Source organism: Lampris incognitus, chromosome 13 (genome assembly GCF_029633865.1).
Source record: "Lampris incognitus isolate fLamInc1 chromosome 13, fLamInc1.hap2, whole genome shotgun sequence".
NCBI classification, from domain to species: domain Eukaryota; kingdom Metazoa; phylum Chordata; class Actinopteri; order Lampriformes; family Lampridae; genus Lampris; species Lampris incognitus.
Genome location: NC_079223.1, coordinates 36760514 through 36779115, shown reverse-complemented (window position 1 = coordinate 36779115; position 18602 = coordinate 36760514). Strand labels below are relative to the sequence as shown.

Genomic DNA, 18602 nt, shown 5'->3' with positions numbered 1-18602 from the left:
CGGGGATTCAAACCACCGATCCCCATGTTGGTAGGTAACGGAATAGACCGCTACGCTACCCAGATGCCCCTCCGACAGTCATCCTGGCTGGTGTTCTTTGGGTGGTGGAGTTTTTAAGACTGTGTTGCACTGGGTGGACTGTGTTGTTGGCTGTTTGTGTTTTTTTTTTTTTTTTTTTTTTTGCTTTGTTCTGTTTTTGTATGTTTTTGGTGGGTTTTTGGAGGTTTTGGATATGTGTGTTTGTCTTTTGCGTTGCACTGCTGTGGGCTAGGGGAAATGGAATTTAGTGTCTTTTGTGTACATATTAGTACATGAGATGAAATGACAAAAAAAATTGTTCCTGATTCCTGAGATTGGTGCACTGTGAGCAGATCAACAATGTTTTAGATAAAACAATTTGTGCAGACAGACAACTTGTTTAAGATAAAACCAGGGATCTCTTACTAGCTTAGCTTCAAATGCACTTTTAAACTCATTTGTGTTTTTAATCAAAATTTTAAGCATATTTTATGCAAACCGTTGAAAAGTTAAAAAACAACAACATTGGATGGGCTTCCTGTAGCTGGTTTTAAGCGATTGGCGAGGGTTACTTTCCACCGCTCTGCATCATCAAATGCCTTCATCAATTCAAAACGACCTCCTCAAGCAGCTGTAAAAGCGTTTTTTTTATTGTGATATTAAGAGATCCATTTAGCCAAATTTGGGATTTCTTTATTCACAACTTCAAAATTCATATCAAAATAACTTAACAGAAACACAGCTAGTGTCCATCTTATGTCCTTCCCCGTCCCTTTTGAACGATACAAACAATCGTCTTGTTGCCGTCCCAGTCGGTCCTCTGCAAGCTAACTAGTGTCTTCATGACATGGCTGGACTGCACTGTGCCAACACATTAAACCCTCACAACTTGGAAGTCCTCCCGTGGTGCTGAGGCAGAGAGGAGGCGGAGGGGGCAGGATCTGGTGTTGAGTAGAACGCCCACTGAGCACGCGGATTGGCTACTCCAGCGATGGGCGCCTTAATACAGAAGGGGGGGACTTTGAAATCTGACACCACCTTCAGCGCCTCATCCTTTACCAATCGGCACAATTCCAACAGCTGTGGGGAAAAAAGGTGTGTGAGTGCACATGTTACACACACACACACACACACACACACACACACACACACACACACACACACACACACACGCACACAAGTTTGCGCAGCTATCCTTGCTAGGACATTGCACTGACTTGCATTCATTGTGGACAGCCTAACCCAAACCTTAACCTAACCTCAATTCACACCTGACCCCTAACACGTCAGAAATGAAGTTTTGCTTCAGGACCGAGCTTTGGTCCCCATGAGGACTTCTGGTCTCGACAAAGTTGGTGTTTATACTGGAAAAAGTCTCCAAGAGGTAACAAAATGAGAGGGAGGGCAGTGGAATGGTGAGGATGCAAGCAGTAGAGGTGACGAAGGCGTACGAGTTTAAATACTTGGGGTCAGCTGTCCAAAGTAACGGGGAGTGCAGAAGAAAGGTGAAGAAGAGAGTGTAGGCAGGGTGGAGTGGGTGGAGAAGAGTGTCAGGAGTGATTTGCGACAGAAGGGTACCAGCAAGAGTTAAAGGGAAGGTTTACAAGATGGTTGTGAGACCAGCTATGTTATATGATTTGGAGACAGTGGCACTGATGCAAAGACAGGAGGCAGCAGAGGTGGAGGTGGCAGAATTGAAGATGCTAAGATTTTCATTGGGCGTGACAAAGAAGGACAGGAGAGACAAGACTGAGATGGCTTGGACATGTGTGGAGGAAAGGTGCTGGGTAAAGATCCCATGTCACTTATCACCAAGAGTAGGGGGTTCCTCTGTCCTAGCAAAATTCCCAACCTGGCTCTCTCCATCTGGCCACTTAGGCATCCCCCTGTGTAACTGGCTCATTGATTCCTCCCTCTCCACCTCAAGATGATGTGTGGTGAGCGCTCTGGTGCAAAATGGCTGCTGTGCATCACCCAGGTGGGTGCCACACATTGGTGGTGGTTGAAGTGAGTTACTCCCTTCAAAGTGAAGCACTTTGGGTGTCTAGAAAAGCGCTATATAATTGTAATTATTATTATTATTATAAAAACACATGCGCGCACTCTCTCTCTCACACACACATCATCATCATCATCATCATTATCATCAACAGCAGCGGCAGCAGTCACTCAGGGTCGAGTATGACTGTCCTCCTTCTAGGTCCTTGTGGGAATCCTTGTGAGGGGATGCCTACACGTGACAGTTTTTTCGTGGTGAGGCTGATGCGCCCGCAGCCACCCCACGGTCCTTGGCAGGGGGTGGCCAGTCAACCCAATTTCCACTCGGGGATGAATAAAGTATTCTGATTCAGAGTCCAACAGCATGGAGAGCCAAGATGATTGGGGACCACCCTCTGATACAGCCTTCATCCGCCTTCCCTGCCATTGTGACCTAGAGACAACTTCTACCAGTTCTGCCGTTTAGGTCTTTGTTGGATCGTGCTTCGTCTGGAACCTCCCCCTTGACCTATCCACCTTCGGTGACCCTACCAGGAGCCACGCTCCGGACGGCATAGCTCTTGGGATCATTGGTGCACACAAGCTTCTCCACCACGACAAGGAGGTGATCCAAGACACACACACACACACACACACACACACACACACACACACACACACACACACACACACCAGTTGTGTCTGCATGTGCATAAAAGCTGTTCTGATCAGAGCTAAGTGGGAACAATTGTACTCTGTAGCACAGTTGTTTTCTCTCGCACACGCACACACACACGCACAATGAACAGAGACGATCACGCACATTTAACTTGCAAACCCACACAAACACAAAAAAGCACAGAAACCAATCAATAGCATTTACATGTCATCAATACAGATCAATTACCCCGAGCGTGGGAAATTGTAGACCTGTGTGTGTATGTGTGTGTGTGTGTGTCTGTGAGAAAGAGAGAAGTGGTTATTTACATGATGGGACTGTCTGACCCAAATAAAGGGCTTGGCCTTTTTCTTTATAAACAGTTACTTTGTAGCTCGTTTTTTAGGAAGCTACATGATATTAATAATACCTCAAACAATGCTAATGATGATGGTTGTGCTGGTGATGGCTGTGATGACAGTAACTGAACTGAGAAGACCGGCGATCAAGATTATGACAGCGAGGCTGATAAACATTATTTTAGTCACTTCCTCCAAACCATCTGGGCCCCAGTCTGCGACCGAGATGGCTTGTTCTGCTCGGTCGTTAATCCAGATCACATCCCCACTACGACCTTTTTTGATCAAACGCCATTTTTTGACTTTCACTGTTATCATTTATTTATGAAAGTCTCCCGGATAGGATCTCAATCACCAATAAACACGGTATACCAGCGGTTAGCGCTGGTATCTCACAGCAGGAAGGTCCTGGGTTTGAACCCCGGGGTTGTCCAACCTTAGGAGTCATCCCAGGTCGTCCTCTGTGTGGAGTTTGCATGTTCTCCCCGCGTCTGCGGTGGGTTTTCGCCAGGTGCTCCAGTTTCCCCCACCATCAGAAAGACATGCATGCTAGGGTTAATACTCCTTCCTGTCTGTGCCCCTGACAGAGGCAATGGGAAAAGAACTGGAGTTGGTCCCCGGGCGCTGCACAGCGGCTGCCCACTGCTCCTAGCTACACAGCTAGGATGGGTTAAATGCAGAGCAGAATTTCCCCACGGGGATCAATAAAGTATATCAAAATCAAAAATCAATAACAACCCGCACGCACGCCGACGAACAACAAATGATGTCTTGTCACTGCACTCGGGGATTTCGTGAGCGTTTTTTTTTTTTTTTTTTTCAGATGCTGGCATTATGTGCCCTCAAGTTAAGATTTAATAGTACTGTCTTTCCACTAACTTTCATCATTGCTGTCCAACTTTTTTTCCAGCCTGGTGAAGCCACTGAACTATACAGTAAGCCCACCCAGAGTGATGCCAACAGTGAAGTGTAAGTTTTGTGTTGATGCTTCTATGAGGACTCTGTGTCACATAAAAATTAGGGGTGCACTCTGGGCGCAGGCTGATAGGACTGGACCACCTCCACATCAGAGGAGGTTAGAGTCAGCATCACTATGGCCATTTTGTCAACAGACAAACTCCATTAGAGACAAATCACAGTCCAAATTAAAGTCCTTTTACTTGTATAAGTGGCGTACGTCCAACCCACGCTGCAGATTCACTGCTGTCTTAAGTTCCTGCACAGCCCTCGGGTCCTCCGTCGCTGGTTGGTTAGTCTCTCACAACCACACCCAAATATAAACCACAGACGGAGCCTTCTTTAAAGATGACCCTAAACTGTGGAATATGCTGATGTCGTGGGTTTTAGTCTGGCCCATGACCCTCATCATGTCATTTCCTTGTTACTTTAATGGGAAATAAAACATGGGAGACACAAAAGAGAAAGTTCTGGTACGATTTTACTCCAAGCTGGTAATGGCACATAGGGATCTACACAGTGGGATCTTCACCACCAACACCATCACGTTCTGTTTGTTTGTTTGTTTGTTTGTTTTTTTGGTCAATTTCAATCTATTATCAACACAACTGTGTTGCCAAAAGAGATACAGGTTTAATAACAGCTTATGGACTCGGCCATTAAACTCAATGAGGCATCGGAGCCTGATGAGTCAGACGGCCCTGTGGTTTACTGGGACACAGCATGAAAACACATGCCGAAGAAGAACAATGGATGGCTGCAGTCAACACATGATGGGTGCGGGTTTAATTTACTTACGTAAGTTTTTTTCCCCCTGCTAATACAAGTGATCAGAACTGCGTTGATGGTCCTTCAGCCATAAAGTTCAAATATCTTAACAAATAAGCAATTTGTTTTAAAAAGAAAGAAAGAAAGAAAAGCTCATGTTCCCATGTTACATTAGATCCACTCTCCTGCCCCCTACTGGTTACAGATGAGTCTATCAATGTTTTTCATTAAGTGTAACTACAATATTCATTTAATAATGAAACACATAACTAAATGAGGGATGTGTTTAGCTGGAAAATTATAAAAGATTACGGCCCTGTGATGGCCTGGCGGCCTGTCCAGGGTGTCTCCCCGCCTGCCGCCCACTGACTGCTGGGATAGGCTCCCTGAGAGCAGGATATGCGGTTTGGATAATGGATGGATGGAAGTCATTTAATTTGTTATAAACAAAGTTAGTTAAAAATTAAGGTTTTAAATCATGAGTATTTTAAGCGTGTGTGTGTGTGTGTCAGTCTGTCTGACAGATATTGACAGCTGGTTATTGATTACTAATGGCAGCGCTTAAGTCCCCATAGAGTGAACCATGAACCATCCCCTTATTGGGCTGAGAGACAATACTGGCCACCTGGACCAATTGTTTGTGTTTGTGTGTGTGTGTGTGTGTGTGTGTGTGTGTGTGTGTGTGTGTGTGTGTGTGTGTGTGTGTCTCACATAGCTGTGATCTTTCTCAGCATGGTGCGAGGTCTTCAGAGTCACAGCACTATTGTGTCATGACCTCTCACATTACAACTAGTCAATATTATTACGGTCTCTCTCTCTATCTCTCTCTCTCTCACACGCACGCACACATACACACACACACACACACACACACACACACACATACACAGATACTCTTGCTCCTTGTGTTTCTAAGTCAATCAACAGTCCACCTGCAGGTAAGGGTTCCCGCAAGTCAGCAGTGAAGTCAGGCTGCCGTTCCAACAGTCAGACAACCATCAGAAATGAATCAGGGTGAAAACAGCATGTTGGGCTTCATTTGACAAAGGCAAAGACGAGGGGGGAGCACTACATCATGTTATCTGTGTTACGATCTGAGTGACAGTCAGAAAGGAACAACCCGCAGATGTTTCTATTAGCTCTTCATCGGAAATAAAAATGTGTTATGAGTGAAAGGATCACAGGCATGTTGATAAATGAACTCACTCCGGATTCAAACCCTCCTGCCCGTCAATGTCAATGTCTCAGAAGCACAGACCCATTGTAAGTGTTGGGTGCTTGTTAATCACTTCGCTATTTGAATAGAGATACTAAACATCCTAATTAGGGGGTTGTGATTTTTTTTTTAGTTTTATTTTTTGTAGTTGTACCCGTGTGCTTCTCAGCCCTACCCGTTTACATGGGGCAATTAGGCATATGGTGTGTTTCACACAATAAAGTGAAAAACTTGCTTTCTTATAAACCATGGCAGCAGCCAAAATGCTTCAACGTCTTGTTCGGGTGTTTTCACCAGTCAGAAACGGGACCGTGATGAGCAGAACGAACTGCTGCATCGATGCAAGCACAGAGCTGCTGTAGGATTCAAACTTGCTGCACTTTGGAAAGTGTTTGTGTGTGCATGTGTTCATGTGTGCGTGTGTGTGTGTTTAACTGCCTGTTTTCTGATCACAGCCAAGTGAGAACAACTGCACTAGCAGACTGCTGTAACACTCAAACACACACAGAGTACACACACACACAAACACACACACACACACACACACACACACACACACACACACACACACACACACACACACACACCCACACACACAGAAGGGGAGAGGGAGAGAGTTGAGTGGAGAAGCTGGGGAGGGAGTGCCATGCACACACACTCCAATTAATTAAGTCATTAAGACTTATTTTCCGTTGCTATGCCAACGAGGAAGACAACTGATCTGTCTTTAAGTGGCTCCTAAAAAATGTGCAGAATGAAACTTCCCGACGTGTAGGTCTGATGAAGCTGATGGGGTCATGAGTCACTGTAAATCAACACCACCTTAATGCAGAGGTCGTCACACCGTCCTGTCTGGCTCGGGCTCCTTCAGGCAGGAACACGATGGAAAGGGTCAAAGATTCAACGCTGGCAACTTGTCTTTAAAGGCTCGGCGTGAGTTAGCGGTAGCAGGTAGCTCAGGACTCCACCTTGAGATGTCTGAACCAAACCGGATTTCATTTTGAGACTGCCAAAAAGAGGAACGGCGAACAAAACAGCGGTGTTGTTGTGTTTTCAGGTCACTGGAGCAGCAACGAGGACTGACCTTTTCTAAGAAAGGTGATACCCATGACTCCAAACCACACACATCATTTGACTAGTAGAAGACCTTTGTTCAAAAGTGCTGTCTGTGTGTGTATCTGTTGTATGCATTAGTGAGTGTATTTTTGTATTTCTGTCGGTGTATGTGTGTGTGTGTGTGTGCCCATATTTCTGTGTGTTACCTGATTGCGTATCAATCGACTGGTTCTAGGGGTCAGGTAGTGGTGTTCCAGGTACCAGCCTCTCTCCTGGTACACCAGATTGGTCCCATGAAGAAGGCAGAACTGAACACAACACAAAACAATCGGAGGCAGTTTATAAAAGCACACTGCATCACTAAAAGAACATCACAGGTCACAGGGACCCCCCAACATGAGAGAAAGCACACAAAGAGACACACACACGCAAACAAAGACCCTTACAAGAAAAATACACACTGAGACACAAACAGACACACATATCCCAACAAAGAGGACAAACACACATACACAAACACACTGTACACACACTAACACATGTCCACATACACACTTTCCCCCCCCCAGCTTATCACACACCATTTCTGAATATACACAGTTAGCATGCCAAGCATGTGGCAGGCTACCCTGCAGACATGTATACAGTAAAGCCAAAGGTCTAGTAGGAGAACAAATAACAGCAGCAATGCCACTGGCCCAAAACTATATCTTGCCAACTCTTTGCCTTGCTCTTTGACTTTCCTGACAATTGTAAACTCCTTGCAATAAACCCGACAACATCTCCCCGGCTGCAAGTAGCTTGCATGCCCAAGCTGTGAGATAGCAATTAAGAGGCGCTGGTATGATACTACTTAGGCCTCCTCTTGATTATAGTTAAAGCTACATCTCACCTCATCTCATCTCATCTCATGTCACCTCACCTCACCTCACCTCATCTCATCTCATCTCATCTCATCTCATCTCATCTCATCTCATCTCATCATCAGCTGCTTCTCCGGAGTCGGGTCATGGTGGCAGCAAGCTAAGTAGGGCACTCCAGACATCCCTCTCCCCAGCAACGCCCTCCAGCTCCTCCTGGGGGATCCCAAGGCATTCCCAGGCCAGATTGGACATGTAGTCCCTCAGTCGAGTTCTGGGTCTACCCCTGAGTCTCCTCCCAGTTGGACGTGCCCGGAAAACCTCCAAAGGAAGGCGCCCAGGAGGTATCCCAATCAGATGCCCGAACCACCTCAACCGGCTCCTTTCGACATGAAGGAGCAGCAACTGTACTCCGAGCTCCCTCCGGATGTCTGAGCTCCTCACCCTATCTCTAAGGCTGAGCGCAGACACCCTACGGAGGAAACTCATTTCAGATGCTTGTATCCACGATCTCACCCTTTTGGGGTGAGGGTTGGAACAAAGATTGACTGGTAAATTGAGAGCTTTGCCTTCCGGCTCAGCTGCCTCTTCACCACAACGGTCCGGTACAATGTCTGCAATACTGCTGATATTGCACCAATCCACCTGTCAATCTCCTGCTCCATCCAACCCTCACTCGTGAACAAGACCCCAAGATACTTGAACTCTTTCACTTGAGGCAGCAACTCATCCTCAACCCAGAGGAAGCAGTCCACCATTTTCCGGTAGAGAAACATGGCCTCAGACTTGGAGGTGCTGACTCTCATCCCGACCATTTCAAACTCAGCTGCAAACCACCCCAGTGCACACCAGAGGTCACGTTCTGATGAAGCCAACAAAACCACATCATCTGCGAAGAGCAGAGATGCAATTCTGAGGTCTCCAAAATGGACACACTCCTCACCTTGGCTGCGCCTTGAGATCCTGTCCATGAATATCACAAACAGAATCGGAGACAAGGGACAACCTTGGCGGAGTCTGACACCCACCGAAAACGTGTTTGACTCTGTGGTGAGAATGAGGACACAGCTCTCACTTTGGTTATGCAAGGACCTGATGCTACATCTCACTTCCAAAACAGTGACTACTTGTGCCTTTTTTATTAACAACAACATCTGGGCTATTTGATGTAATGTGAAATATAATGGACTGCAAAAGTAAAAGGAGATGGCCGCACACTCAGCGGTCCAATGCAGTTATGTCTGAACCCCGGTGGAGCCGGCTTGCCTGCTGGAACAGTGGTGAAGTTAAAACTGTGTGGGTTCGAGGAGAGTGTCTCTTTTTACTTCTGCTTTTTGCAGTGGTCAGTAGTGTCTGCACCTCAAACAGCTAGGTGTGTACTTCTTTTTCCTTTTTGGAAAATAAAAGAGAGTCACTCTCACATGCGCTATCTACAACACGCCACATGTAACACGGGAATGTTTGAAAGATGTCATGGCTGATGAAAGAAAAGACAATATGTCCCTAATCAGAAAGTCAACAATCCTATAATTTCTCGCCATGTAAAGCCCTTTGTCAACACACCAACCATTCTGAATGTGTGACAATGATTCAGTGCCCTGCTCATGCTCATGATGCAAACAATGAGGAACACAATTGTCCAGAAACCAGACGTTAAGCACACAAAAATGCATGCCCAACAAGGACACACACGCACACACGTTCAAACACGGATCCTCACAGGGGCGATACACACCGAGTCACAAAGATAAACATGTCCAAGCCAAAGATTGCAAAGCACGAACACAAAAACATAAATACACACAAACATACTGTTAAACTCGCACATACACGTGCACACAGTAATACACACAAGCACAGCCCTCCTGTGAAGGACACACACATACACGCATGCACACTCGCACAAACACATGCACACAGTAATACACACAAGCACGGCCCTCCTGTGAAGGACACCCACACATGCACGCATGCACACACGCACACACACACACACAGAATTGTCACACTGAATCTGCTGCATAAAAAACAGCATATAAATAATAAAATAATTATAATATATAATAATGATAAAATAATAAAATAATAGTAATATAATAACTCTTATAATCCTGAACAACTGAACAGAAGAGGAATGATATTCAAATATGTGAATGTTATAGGTGTCCACTATATGTGCTAGGACTAGCAAGCAGTTTGTGTTGTTTTCTTTTTTTGTTAGGTGGGGGGCAATAGGCAGTGTATCTTGTGCATCAGCCTTGACTTTGTCATCAAGTGTGAACAAGAAGGAAATGGAAACTGTGAAATTATTACCCTAGTGGGTCTCATCACAGTTTAGAAATAAACATACGTGTATGTGAATGAGTGTGTGTGTGTGTGTGTGTGTGTGTGTGTGCATAAGAGTGCATACTTGTCACACAGATAACTGCAACACAAGATCAAAACAAGGAGTGGAAAATAGTGCACGCACACACACACACGCACGCACGTGCGCACGCACACACACACCCCTTTAGGTCAACATTGTCACCTCTGACCGGATTCATTCATAACAGCATGTATATAACCTAAACACCTAAAGACAAATAAAATCTTCAGAAGATCGAAATACTTCCTTTGATTTTTATTGTACACAGAACAGCAAACAACCAGTGCAACTGTTTGGGCCTTGCCTGAGGCATTATGTATGATCTTATAAAAAGTAAATTTTGCAGAATTTCAGGAAATACAAATTAAATAGTATGGAGACCAAGAAGAGGAAGCGAGTGAAGGCAGAGCCAAGGATCAAATGGTGGAAGTTGAAGAAGGAAGACTGTTGTGTGGAGTTCAGGCAGGAGTTAAGACAGGCACTGGGTGATAGTGAAGAGTTGACGGATGGCTGGGCAACCACTGCAGAAATAGTGAGGCAGACAGCTAGGGAGGTACATGGTGTGTCATCAGGACAGAGGAAGGAAGACAAGGAGACTTGGTGGTGGAATGAGGAAGTATAGCAAAGTTTACAGAGGAAGAGGCTGGCAAAGAAGAAGTGGGATAGTCAGAGAGATGAAGAAAGTAGACAGGAGTACAAGGAGATGCAGTGTAAAGCGAAGAGAGAGGGGGCAAAGGAAAAGGGGTATGGTGAGTTGTATGACAGGTTAGACACTAAGGAAGGAGAAAAGGACTTGTACCGTTGGGCTAGACAGAGGGATCGAGCTGGGAAGGATGTGCAGCAAGTTAGGGCGATCAAGGATAGAGATGAAAATGTGCTCACAAGCGGGAAGAGTGTGCTGAGAAGGTGGAAGGAGTACTTTGAGGGCTGATGAATGAAGAAAATGAGAGAGAGAGAAGGTTGGATGATGTGGGGACAGTGAATCAGGAAGTGTGGTGGATTAGCAAGGAGGAAGTGAGGGCAGCTATGAAGAGGATGAAGAGTGGAAAGGCAGTTGGTCCTGATGACATACCTGTGGAGGCATGGAGATGTTTAGGAGAGATGGCAGTGGAGTTTTTAACTAGATTGTTAAAGACTTTCCAAAACACAATTTTGGAAAGTTTTTAACAATCTAGTTACAATCTCTTGCTTTCCAAAATTGTGTTTTGGAAAGTGAGAGGATGCCTGAAGAATGGAGAACAAGCATACTGGTACCAATTTTCAAGAATAAGGGCGATGTGCAGAACTGTAGCAACTACAGGAGTATAAAGTTGATCAGCTACAGCATGAAGATATGGAAAAGAGTAATAGAAGCTATGTTAAGAGGAGAGGTGGTGATTAGCGAGCAGCAGTATGGTTTCATGCCATGAAAGAGCACCACAGATGTGATGTTTGCTTTGAGAATGTTGATCGAGAAGTACAGAGAAGGTCAGAAGGAGTTACACTGTGTCTTTGTAGATTTAGAGAAAGCATATGACAGGGTGCCGAGAGAGGAGGTGTGGTATTGTATGAGGAAGTCGGGAGTTGCAGAGAAGTATGTAGGAGTGGTGCGGGATATGTATGAGGGAAGTGTGACAATGACAGATGGGTTCAAGGTGGAGGTGGGATTACATCAAGGATCAGCTCTGAGCCCTTTCTTGTTTGCAATGGTGATGGACAGGTTGACGGACAAGATCAGGCAGGAGTCTCCATGGACTATGATGTTTGCAGTTGACATTGTGATCTGCAGCGAGAGTAGGGTGGAGGTTGAGGAGAGCCTTAAGAGGTGGAGGTATGCACTGGAGAGAAGAGGAATGAAAGTCAGTAGGAGCAAGATGGAATACCTATGCGAAAATGAGAGGGAGGACTGTGGAATGGTCAGGATGCAAGGAGTAGAGGTGATGAAGGCATATGAGTCTAAATACTTGGGGCCCAAAGTAATGGGGAGTGCAAAAGAGAGGTGAGGGAGAGAGTGCAGGCAGTGTGGAGTGGGTGGAGAAGAGTGTCAGGAGTGATATGCGACAGAAGGGTACCAGCAAGAGTTAAAGGGAAGGTTTACAAGATGGTTGGGAGACCAGCTATGTTATATGGTCTGGAGACAGCGGCACTGACAAAAAGACAGGAGGCGGAGCTGGAGGTGGCAGAGTTGAAGATGTTAAGATTTTCATTAAGAGTGATGAAGAAGGACAGGATTAGGAACAATTATATTAGAGGGACTGCTCAGGTTGGATGGTTTGGAGACAAAGCAAGAGACGCAAGATTGAGATGGCTTGGACATGTGTGGAGGAGAGATGCTGGGTATACTGAGAGAAGGATGCTGAATATGGAGCTGCCAGGGTAGCAAAAAAAAAAAGGAAGGCCAAAGAGGAGGTTTATGGATGTGGTGAGGGAGGACATGCAAGTGGCTGGTGTGACAAAGGAAGATACAGAGGACAGGAAGAAACGGAAAACGGATGATCCAGTGTGGTGACCCCTAACAGGAGCAGCCGAAAGTAGTAGTAGACAAATTAAATAATCTGTGGCATCTCATCACCTTAGTTAGAGTCACTATTTAATATTGATACAACACAGATAACTGGAAAAAAATTAAGACAGGCTGGTTTTGCTGCAGTGAGCATTTTTCATAATTTTGCTTTGTGTTTCGACTAAGCACAAAATACGTGTGACTTTGATAGTGTTGTGATGAAGCTATAATTTTATAATTTGCTGATTCTGACAAACTTGAAAAAAAATAATTTTATCAACAACCTGTAGTGCCCTCTATGGATAATAAATATGGCTTGCCCTGGTTTCAAATGACATAAAATGAACCATATTAGGTAGCAAGTAAATGTGGATTATAAAATGCTTATGTTGGCAAATATGAGATTTAGAAATATAATCCCTTTGAACTGGTATTTCTCTTGCTTCTCATGTGCTTTCTTCCTGAAGTTGCCATCACTCGGGATTGCTACATCGATCACTACTGCTGTCTTCTGTTCCTTGTCGACCACCACAATGTCTGGTTGGTTAGCCAGCACCTGCTTGTCAGTCTAGAACTTGAAGTCCCACAGGATCTTAGCTTTGCCATTCTCAACCACCTTTGGCGGTGTCTCCCATTTGGACTTGGGGACTTCCAGTCGGTATTCAGTATAAAAGTTCCTGTACATTATCCCATTGGGCTAAACAAATTAAATTGACTTGACTTGACTTGGTTATGCCTTTGGAGTGTATGCTTCCCCAGTTAGAATTTACACCCTGCTACCAAGTGCTGGACTGTCTAAGGGGTGTCTTTGCACAGCCTGCATCTTGGGTCTTGTCTGGTGTGGTAGACCCCTGCCTCAATCGATCTGGTGCGGAGTGCCTATTCTTGTGCTGCTGTGAGCAGAGCCTCTGTGCTGTCCTTCAGTCCAGCCTTTTCTAGCCACTGGTAGGATTTCTCAATATCAGCTATGTCTTCTATCCCATGGAGGGGCTTGATCTTCCATGATATCTCCTCTTCTTCTTCCTCCCCACTCTCTGTCTTCTGCTGCCTGAGGTACTCACTCAGCAGTTCATCCTGGGGGGGCCCTCTTTCTGATGTACTTGTGGATGTTCCCCTTTTCATCCTGGATAGTGGCTCTGACACTCACTAACCCTCGGCCCCCATCGTTTCACCTATCATACAGTCTCAGGCTGCTGGACTTCGGGTGGAACCCTCCGTGCATTGTGAAGAGTTTCCATGTCCTGATATCAGTGGCACCTGTCAAGGTGTGGGATATACACTCACTGGCCACTTTATTAGGTACACCTTGCTAGTACCGGGTTGGACCCCCTTTTGCCTTCAGAACTGCCTTAATCCTTCGTGGCATAGATTCAACAAGGTACTGGAAACATTCCTCAGAGAGTTTGGTCCATATTGACATGATAGCATCACGCAGTTGCTGCAGATTTGTCGGCTGCACATCCATGATGCGAATCTCCCGGTCAACCACATCCCAAAGGTGCTCTATTGGATTGAGATCTGGTGAATGTGGAGGCCATTTGAGTACAGTGAACTCATTGTCATGTTCAAGAAACCAGTCTGAGATGATTCGAGCTTTATGACATGGCGCGTTATCCTGCTGGAAGTAGCCATCAGAAGATGGGAACACTGTGGTCATAAAGGGATGGACATGGTCAGCAACAATACTCAGGTAGGCTGTGGCGTTGACACGATGCTCAATTGGTACTAAGGGGCCCAAAGTGTGCCAAGAAAATATCCCCCACACCATTACACCACCACCACCAGCCTGAACCGTTGATACAAGGCAGGATGGATCCATGCTTTCATGTTGTTGACGCCAAATTCTGACCCTACCATCCGAATATCGCAGCAGAAATTGAGACTCATCAGACCAGGCAACGTTTTTCCAATCTTCTATTGTCCAATTTTGGTGAGCCTGTGCGAATTGTAGCCTCAGTTTCCTGTTCTTAGCTGACAGGAGTAGCACCCGGTGTGGTCTTCTGCTGCTGTAGCCCATCTGCCTCAAGGTTCGACGTGTTGTGCGTTCAGAGATGCTCTTCTGCATACCTCGGTTGTAATGAGTGGTTATTTGAGTTACTGTTGCCTTTCTATCAGCTCGAACCAGTCTGGCCATTCTCCTCTGACCTCTGGCATCAACAAGGCATTTTCGCCCACAGAACTGCCGCTCACTGGATATTTTCTCTTTTTCGGACCATTCTCTGTAAACCCTAGAGATGGTTGTGCGTGAAAATCCCAGTAGATCAGCAGTTTCTGAAATACTCAGACCAGCCCTCCTGGCACCAACAACCATGCCACGTTCAAAGTCACTTAAATCACCTTTCTCCCCCGTCTTGACCATGTCTACATGCCTAAATGCATTGAGTTGCTGCCATGTGATTGGCCGATTAGAAATTTGCGTTAACGAGCAGTTGGACAGGTGTGCCTAATAAAGTGGCCGGTGAGTGTATATAAGCCAGTAAATGAACAATCAGTTCTTGAAGTTGATGTGTTGGAAGCAGGAAAAAAAAAGGCAAACGTAAGGATCTGAGCAACTTTGACAAGGGCCAAATTGTGATGGCTGGATGACTGAGTCAGAGCATCTCCAACTGCAGATCTTGTGGGGTGTTCCTGGTATGCAGTGGTCAGTATCTACCAACTGTGGTCCAAGGAAGGACAACCAGTGAACTGACAACCAGGTCACGGGCACCCAAAGCTCATTGATGCTCATGGGGAGTGAAGGCTAGCCTGTCTGGTCCATTCCCACAGAAGAGCTACTGTAGCTCAAACTGCTTAATGGTGGCTATGATAGACTGGTGTCAGAACACACAGAGCATCATAGCTTGCTGCGTATGAGGCTGTGTAGCCGCAGACCAATCAGAGTGCCCATGATGACCCTTATCCACTGTCGAAAGTGCCTACAATAGGCACGTGAGCATCAGAACTGGACCATGGAGCAGTGGAAGAAGCTGGCCTGGTCTGATGAATCAAGTTTTCTTTTCATCATTTGGATGGCCGGGTGCATGTGCATCATTTACCTGGGGAAGAGATGGCACCAGGATGCACTATGGGAAGAAGGCATGCCGGAGGAGGCAGTGTGGTGCTCTGGGCAATGTTTTGTTGGGTAGTGTTGGGTCCTGGCATTCATGTGGATTTTACTTTGACACATGCGACCTTCCTAAACATTGTTGCAGACCCAGTAAACCCCTTCATGCCAATGGTATTCCCTGATGGCAGTGACCTTTTTCAGCCAGATAATGCCCCCTGCCACATTGCAAAAAATGTTCAGGAATGGTTTGAGGAAGAGTTCAAGGTGTTGCATTGGCCTCCAAATTCCCCAGATCTCAGTCTGATCAAGCATCTGTGGGATCTACTACTTTCGGCTGCTCCCGTTAGGGGTCGCCACAGTGGATCATCCATTTCCAGCTCTTCCTGTCCTCTGTATCTTCCTCTGTCACACTAGCCACCTGCATGTGGGATGTGCTAGAAAAACAAGTCTGATCCATGGAGGCCCAACCTCGCAACTTACAGGACTTAAAGGATCTGCCACTAATGTCTTGGTGCCAGATACCAGAGGACACCTTCAGAGATCTTGTGGAGTCCATGCCTTGACAGGTTAGAGCCGTTTTGATGGGACGAGAGGGACCTACACAATATCAGGCAGGTGGTTTTAATGTTTTGGCTGATCAGTATGTGTGTGTGTGTGTGTGTGTGTGTGTGTGTGTGTGTGTGTGTGTGTGTGTGTGTGTGTGTGTGTGTGTTCTATAAACTACAGTGGTTTCAAATGCAATGCAATGGACACTACACAAGGACAGTATAAAGGTCTTTCTTCTTCTTCCTCTTCCTTCTTCCGTTAGGAGTCGCCACAGTGGATCATCCATTTCCAGCTCTTCCTGTCCTCTGTATCTTCCTCTGTCACACTAGCCACCTGCATGTCCTCCCTCACCACATCCATAAACCTCCTCTTTGGCCTTCCTCTTTTCCTCTTACCTGGCAGCTCAACCTTCAGCAGCGTTCTCCCAATATACCCAGCATCTCTCCTCCACACATGTCCAGCCCATCTCAATCTTGCCTCTCTTGCTTTGTCTCCAAACCATTCAACCTGAGCTGTTCCTCTAATATATATAGCCCGTTACTAATCCTGTCCTTCTTCATCAGTCCCAATGAAAATCTTAGCATCTTCAACTCTGCCCCCTCCAGCTCCACCTCCTGTCTTTTCATCAGTGCCACTGTCTCCAAACCATATAACATAGCTGGTCTCATAACCATCTTGTAAACCTTCCCTATCACTCTTGCTGGTACCCATCCATTCCATCCATTATCCAAACTGCTTATCCTGCTCTCAGGGTCACGGAATGCTGGAGCCTATCCCAGCAGTCATTGCTGGTACCCCTCTGTCGCAAATCACTCTTGACACCATCCACTCCACCCTGCCTGCAATCTCTTTTTCACCTCTCTTCTGCGCTCCCCATTACTTTGAACAGGTGACCCCAAGTATTTAAACTCATTGCATCTTCACCATTCTGCTATCCTCCGTCTCGTTCACGCATATGTATTCCGTCTTGCTCCTACTGACTTTCATTCCTCTTCCCCCCAGTGCATACCTCCACCTCTCCTTGCTCTCCTCAACCTGCACCCTACTCTCACTACAGATCACAATGTCATCCGCGAACATCATAGCCCATGGAGACTCCTGCCTGATCTCGTCCGTCAACCTGTCCATCGTCACTGCAAACAAGAAAGGGCTCAGAGCTGATCCTTGATGTAATCCCACCTCCACCTTGAACCCATTCATCATTCTTACCACACACCTTACCATTGTCACACTGCCCACATAGATATTCTGCACCACTCTTATATACTTCTCTGCCACTCCTGACTTCCTCATACAATACCACACCTCCTCTCTCGGCACCCTGTCAAGTGCTTTCTCTAGATCTACAAAGACACAATGTAACTCCTTCTGGCCTTCTCTGTACTTCTCCAGCAACATTCTCAAAGCAAACATCACATCTGTGGTGCTGTCCTGGCATGAAACCATACTGCTGCTCGCTAATCATCACCTCTCCTCTTAACCTATGTGGAGTTTGCATGTTCTCCCCGTGCCTGCGTGGGTTTCCTCCGGGGCCTCCGGTTTTCTTCCACAGTCCAAAGAACTGTAAGTCAGGTGAATTGGCCATACTAAATTGTCCCTAGGTATGAATATGTGTGTGTGTGTGTATGTGTGTGTGTGTGTGTGTGTGTGTGTGTGTGTGTGTGTGTGTGTGTGTGTGTGTGTGTGTGTGTATGTGGGCCCTGTGATGGCCTGGCGTCCCTGCCTGCCATCCAATGACTGCTGGGATAGGCTCCAGCATCCCCGTGACCCTGAGAGCAGGATAAGTGGTTCAGATAATGGATGGATGGATAATTATATACTTAAGTTTTTGTTTCAATGTCAGTTTTGGTTTCAATATTTCATTTTGGGTAGATCATTGACAAACATTTTCTTTCTTAGTTTTGATCAAGAAATGAATGCAAGTTGATTAAAAATAAGTTCAATGACATCCATATGACTGTCACTTTGTCTGAATCCCAGTTAAAAATAAAGGTGAAAATGTTTAGTTATTGGTTTGTTTTGACTGTGGAAAAGAAGTCATAAACAAATATTTTGCAACACAGTTTTTGTCAAAAAATTCAATTAGTAAATTATTAGCAAAAAGTATAGCCGCTATTTCACTTTGTATTATAAACTGTATCCAATATAGTATTATTTGCATAACATATACTAACTTAATATTCAGCTTGTAAATATATTATATCAATATTGCACCTGTAGGACATGTGTCACTGAAAACATATAGGATTAACATCAATACATTGAGATACTCATGGATATTCTGCTAATTA

General features: G+C 45.6%; 1 protein-coding gene across 3 annotated transcripts in view; it reads right to left on the bottom strand.

The window, feature by feature from the left end:
- Positions 1 to 662: 662 nt before the first annotated feature.
- Positions 663 to 18602, bottom strand: part of acoxl (acyl-CoA oxidase-like) — a 56454-nt gene continuing 38514 nt past the window's right edge. For all 3 annotated transcript variants that reach the window (XM_056291819.1, XM_056291821.1, XM_056291820.1), the window contains 2 exons: positions 7216 to 7317; positions 663 to 1098 (listed from right to left, as the gene is read on the bottom strand). In XM_056291819.1, the coding sequence (XP_056147794.1) occupies positions 901 to 1098; positions 7216 to 7317 (300 nt within the window). In that variant the 3' untranslated portion in view covers positions 663 to 900. The remainder of the gene's footprint in view (positions 1099 to 7215; positions 7318 to 18602) is intronic.